At 40.9% G+C, this 5,496-nt stretch overlaps 1 protein-coding gene across 1 annotated transcript; it reads left to right on the forward strand.

Moving 5' to 3' along the window:
- Positions 1-1,003: 1,003 nt before the first annotated feature.
- On the forward strand, positions 1,004-2,563 carry LOC149024918 (dof zinc finger protein DOF5.4-like). The gene has a single exon (XM_089145112.1). The coding sequence runs from the start codon at positions 1,220-1,222 to the stop codon at positions 2,207-2,209; it is 990 nt and encodes a 329-aa protein (XP_089001238.1). The 5' UTR covers positions 1,004-1,219; the 3' UTR covers positions 2,210-2,563.
- Positions 2,564-5,496: the final 2,933 nt, after the last annotated feature.

The raw sequence follows: 5,496 nt of genomic DNA on the forward strand, positions 1-5,496 counted from the left end.
AATGGAATAGAATTGTAATTTCACATTCTTGTTTTTAGGAATTAGGATGGAACTTTCAAGCCCATTTAACCATGAATTCTTGGTTTAGCCATTCGCACTATATTACTTAATATTTATTATTTATTTATTAATATATAAAAGTAAATTTTTTTAATAAAAATATACAGTGAAAAAGTATGAGAATAGCACGAAAGTATCACCCTACTCCTCTCCATGCACATTGCTTGTGGGGTGCAAACACCTCCAGAGGACAAGAGGAGTGTGGGTTTGACGCCAAACCAACATTGATGAAAGTGATGAGACAAAAGCTGAAACAAAGGTTTGAAAGATGTTGGGATTGGGCCCCACTAGCCTGCTTGTGCAGGATGTTTTCACTCTGTACAGCTGCGTACTGTATCAATCAAGAGATCAGAAGGGTTAAAGGGATAAGCTACGTGCTTCCTCTTCTGTTTTTCCCTTCCCATGCAAATGCAATACCTACCAAAGCATTAATCATATATGATATATGAATATATACCTTCCTCTTATTTTCTTAATCGTCACGTTCCATCGTACAGTAAACAAACAAACAAGCCACACTATTAACAAACAATCATTGGTCACCTCGTGAAATAAATAAAAGCTAAGAGAATTATTTATGATATATCGATCAGACTAACAACCAATAGGACAACGCTACGTGGCTTGTCTCTCCACCATTCACTTTCAACAGTAATCAAGCTAGATTAGCCGACATGAATCTGTCTCCGTCATCCGTACACGTGTCCTACAAGGACGGACGGTGATCTGACGAAGGCGCATTTCTCCTCACCGGCCTTGTCAAATTTGCCTAATAAGTAAGAGGTGGAGTTGCTGAATTACCAAAACTACCCTTGCATGGCTCTCCCACACTTCTCTATACTATTAAGTCGATGAGAAGTTGGGGCAGTAATAGGGCTAATTTTGTAATTGCATAACGTTAACTGAAAAATATTTTCAAAAACTATTCAGGATATTTGCTTGTGTTTACGGTTGTAAACCCCTGCTCTTGTCTCGTCCCATTCTCTGTTCTCTCTCAGTTCAAGCTGTCGGTGGCTCTTCGACTTCAACTGAGAGAGATTTGAAAAAAGTTGTGAAATTTGAAATCTCATTACGGCGAATGAGAGGATTTCTCTCTGAAATATCGGAATTCGATTTCGGCAATTGAGTAGGTGTGGGAAGATTTGAGTGGTGAATCAAAATGCAAGATTTTAGGGCGATGGGGAGTGGTGGTGGTGGAGGAGGAGGAGGAGGAGGCGCAGGGAGGATCTTCATTGGAGATCGGAGAATGCGTCCGCACCCGAATCAAGTGTTGAAATGTCCAAGATGTGATTCGATTAATACTAAATTCTGCTACTACAACAATTATAATCTTTCACAGCCTCGTCATTTCTGCAAGAGTTGCCGGAGGTATTGGACGAAAGGGGGTGTTCTTCGCAACGTACCTGTCGGCGGTGGTTGCCGCAAAACCAAGCGATCCAAGTCGAAATCCAACACGGAACCTCATAAGGAGACGAAATCGACAACTTCGCATTCGAGTAGTGAGAGCTCAAGTCTCACAGCCACGACAAACGAAGCGGCTTCTTTGCCTTCGACATCGAGCTCTGCTATAGCAGGAGGAGTAGCAGCAGCAACAGCAGCAACAGCAGGAGGAGGAGTAGTAGGAGGAACGACAGGTTTGGTTAATTTTCCTGATTCGAGTCTTTTTGTACCTCATAACCCTAGCCTGAACACCAATTTCGAGTCGTATAACCTCGATCATGCATCGGGAGGTGGGATTTTTCCCGAGGCTGGGAGCTTTACGAACTTAATGGCGGCTTCCAATTCTCAGTTTCTTGGATTCAATTTGAACGATATATTGCCATTTCGGTTGTATCATCAACAGCAACAACAACAACAACAACAACAACAACAAGATGAGCAGAAGATGGCGACTTCCATGGGTGAAGGGCTGAAGATGCCAGAATTGACGGCCGGGTTGATGGATCAGACGGTGCCGGTAGACTTGGCGGCTGAGATGCAGGGCAGGAACGCCAACAGTGGTGGAGGAGGAGTAGGATTAACGGGTTTAGAGTGGGGGAGCAGTGGAGGAGACCAAGGTCTGTATGAATTGGGAGCCTCCATGGATCAAAATTATTGGGGTCAGAATCAATGGCCTGACAACGATCACCCTCTCTACCACCTCCCCTAAATTGAAGAATGAAAATCCACTCACCATTTTCCAGTTTTTAACGGGTCGAGACAGAGAAAGATCAGAAACTGTGTATGTATGTATGTAAATTTCTTTTTCTTTTTTATTTTCTTCTCTTATATCGTGGATGTGCTTGGGAGCTTTTGGCTTGATGATCATGTTCTTCCTCTGCAAGAGTAGTACAACTAACTTGCATGGTTTTGTCTTTGTGGGTTTTCTTAATTTCCCTTTTCTTCTTATTTTTAGTGGTGGGAGACTAGGAGGGAATATGTTATTGTTACAAGATATTATTACTTTTTCTTCAATCTAAATACAGAAGAAGTAGAGAGTTTGCTTCTTCTTCGTCTTCCTCTCTTCTGCTTGTTGCTCTCTTGCCTTGCCTTGCCTTGCCTTGCCTTGTGTGTGTGTGTGTGTTTTCAGTTAGTAAATCCAAACGTAATCGAACTCATCTTCTCCTGAGTGCGTAGAGAGGTTGTTGCAGTGGGGAAAGGTGTGAGTGCACATCTATCCGCCACGTCTGTAATGTGAAGTGCTCATGACTGACAAGATGACGTCATCGTTTGGATAATAACCGTACGGCCATAAAAATATCGCGGGAAAGAGTGGGGAAGTAGTCCATGAGATGATGCCCATCCATGATTCCGATGTGGAATTTTACGAGTGGAAGGCAGGTGCGCTCGCTCGCTCGCTCGCCCGCCCGCCCGCGTGGGGTCCATATCTAAGCTGGTAGCACCGACCAAATGCACACGTGGCAGATGTGGACCCCGCCTTCACACCTATAACTCTTAATAAGATCCTACCCGATTGGGGAAGATCACTCGGCATGTCTAGAATGGTCCTCCGGTTCGAACCATTATTGGTTCCGGTTCCGGTTCGACTCTCTCTGTTCTATGGCCCTATGGGGTCCTACGGAGATAGTCGGTTTGTCTTGATCAGTCTTTTTTTTGTTGTAAGAGATGATAGAGTGAATCTGAGTGGATGTTAAAGAGTGGTCCTGAAGACTGAAACAGGCCATGAGAGTAAAGTAAGGTAAGGGAAGGGAAGGGAAGATCAACGTCATGGGTGATGATGAAGAGAGTTTCTCCTAGAATTAGTGTTGTACGTAATGGAGAGAAGAGAGAGTCACTGAACACTGAACAGCACAAGCCAGTGGGGTTAGGACAGCAACACTTGTCCTCGTGAATGGACGAAAACCCTTTCTTATTGCTTGTCCATTGCATGTGCGCATGCGGTTTGGGTGTGCATGGTGATGAGGGCCCAAGAAGGGGGAAAGGAAAGAAACAAAGAGGGAGGTTGGGGTGGGGGGGTCCTTGAGCTTCTGGGTTGATAGTGCCATTAAACTGTACTATGGTCCACTGTCTCTCTTAGGTCATATCATCTCTTACAGTCTTGTTAGAGTTGGTCCCCACCACCATTAACATTATTTTCAAACTGACGTATGTACCCTTAGAAGAGATGATTTTGATGTATATGAGATGAGAGATTTATATGTTTATGGGCAGGCCTAGACTTGGTCCATGGGTAAGCAACTTGGTAAGGAGCAGCACGAAAAGGGCAACATTCCCTAGATAAGAAGCAGCTCCACCAGAGACAGAGACCCACAATTCCATCTTTCATCTTCTAATTAAAGTTTTAGGTACCAGTCAGACCTAGACCTAGACCTAACCCATATATTCTAGAGAAACCACCTTTGACTTTTAATCCCTCCAGGCCTCCCTACTCATCAATCCTAGATTAGTTTTAGTTTTATTTCTAAGATCATGTATTTCGGAGACTGGGATTTCCATATCTTGCTGTAGAGGTGGAGACAATTTGTGGTTGATGTCTAACTTAATTAATGAGATACCCCTACATATCTTCTACGATACCCAACTCAAGCAAAGCCTTTTCTCATTAGCTAAATGGGATGAGGCTTCTATATAAGGCCCTCATCAATACCCATCAGTGTTCAATGATTTTGCCCAGATGGTCAAGCCTATAATATTGTTATCCATCAGGCCAAGATTCTCTGGATCATGTCTTTATACGAGGATGTCCAAGAAAAGATTTACAGAGAATTTACAATGGAGGTTTCATTCAAAGCAGAACAGGTTCTTTGTATGCGTTTGGTAGCGTTTTCGTTATGAAATACCAGTTCTTAAGCAAAATCATTTTTAATGTTTCTGTGCTAAAAGACAGTTATTTGCTTGGAAATGGGTGTTTGATAAATCCGTTTTGAAAATACTTTTAGAACACTATTAGAATAAGTTGGTGTTTGATAAACTCGTTTTAAGGTTTTAATTTGATTCAATTTTATCACTTCAGTTTTCTGTTATTTGGTAAAAACATCTTTTTGATGTTTTGCAAAAGACGTTCTTTAGAACACTTTTCCGTTCTTAAAGAACAAAAGAACGTCAAAAACTTTTTTTAAGAACATTATCAAACACACCCTTATGATGGTTACATACTGCAATGTCTTAGGGTTTGTTTGGTTACTTGAGCTTGAAGATTTCAAAAATCTAGAGATTTCAAATCTATGGAATCATGTTTCATAAAATTAACTGTTTGGTTTATTATTTTTTATATTTTTAATCTACGGACAATCATCACTCTAATGACATACGACCTTCCAAAAATGGATAGAAAGTGTTTTTTCTCCCTTATTTATTTATTTAGTACAAAGAAACTTTTTATGTATAGAGACTTACATGCGACCTTCCAAAAATAGATAGAAGGTGTTTTTTCTCCCTTATTTATTTAGTACAAAGAAACTTTTTATATATAGAGACTTGAAATGTTACATACGTCATCAACAAGGATTCAAACCCACAAACAGTCCCTCAAAGGTCACATTGACAATAGATACATTTTCCATTTGTAAAGTTACAATTTTTTAATTCCTTTTTGATGAAGTCATTTGACGACCTTGGTAAGTTAAGAAAATGCAAAAATTCTCCTCCTATTCGACCACGCAAGCTAAACTAAAGCATCAAAAAATTCTCCTATCTTGCATGCCCTTTGCCGAGAGGGAAATAAAAAATCCGCCAACCTCATATGATCTGCCCTACCAAAATGAAGATACATTTATTAAAATCACAAAGTTTAAACTATCCCATTATACGACGCGAGAAGATACATCTTTTAAAATCACTTGACTTAATTCGATACTCAATACCAGTGGCTTAAACCTTACCAATGAATATGGCCTGCACTGGCACCCCTAGTTTGCTTTAGGCCATTTGGTATTGGAATCCCCAACGAATCTTCACGTACGTGAATGCAAGTAAATGAATATGCAAACCCAAATG

This window comes from Hakea prostrata, chromosome 2 (assembly GCF_041222555.1).
Source record: "Hakea prostrata isolate BN-2017 chromosome 2, UWA_Hpros_2, whole genome shotgun sequence".
Lineage (NCBI taxonomy): Eukaryota > Viridiplantae > Streptophyta > Magnoliopsida > Proteales > Proteaceae > Hakea > Hakea prostrata.

Bases quoted from the DNA above. Each gene is read 5' to 3' on its own strand.
- LOC149024918 (XM_089145112.1), top strand. From the start codon at position 1,220: ATGCAAGATTTTAGGGCGATGGGGAGTGGTGGTGGTGGAGGAGGAGGA.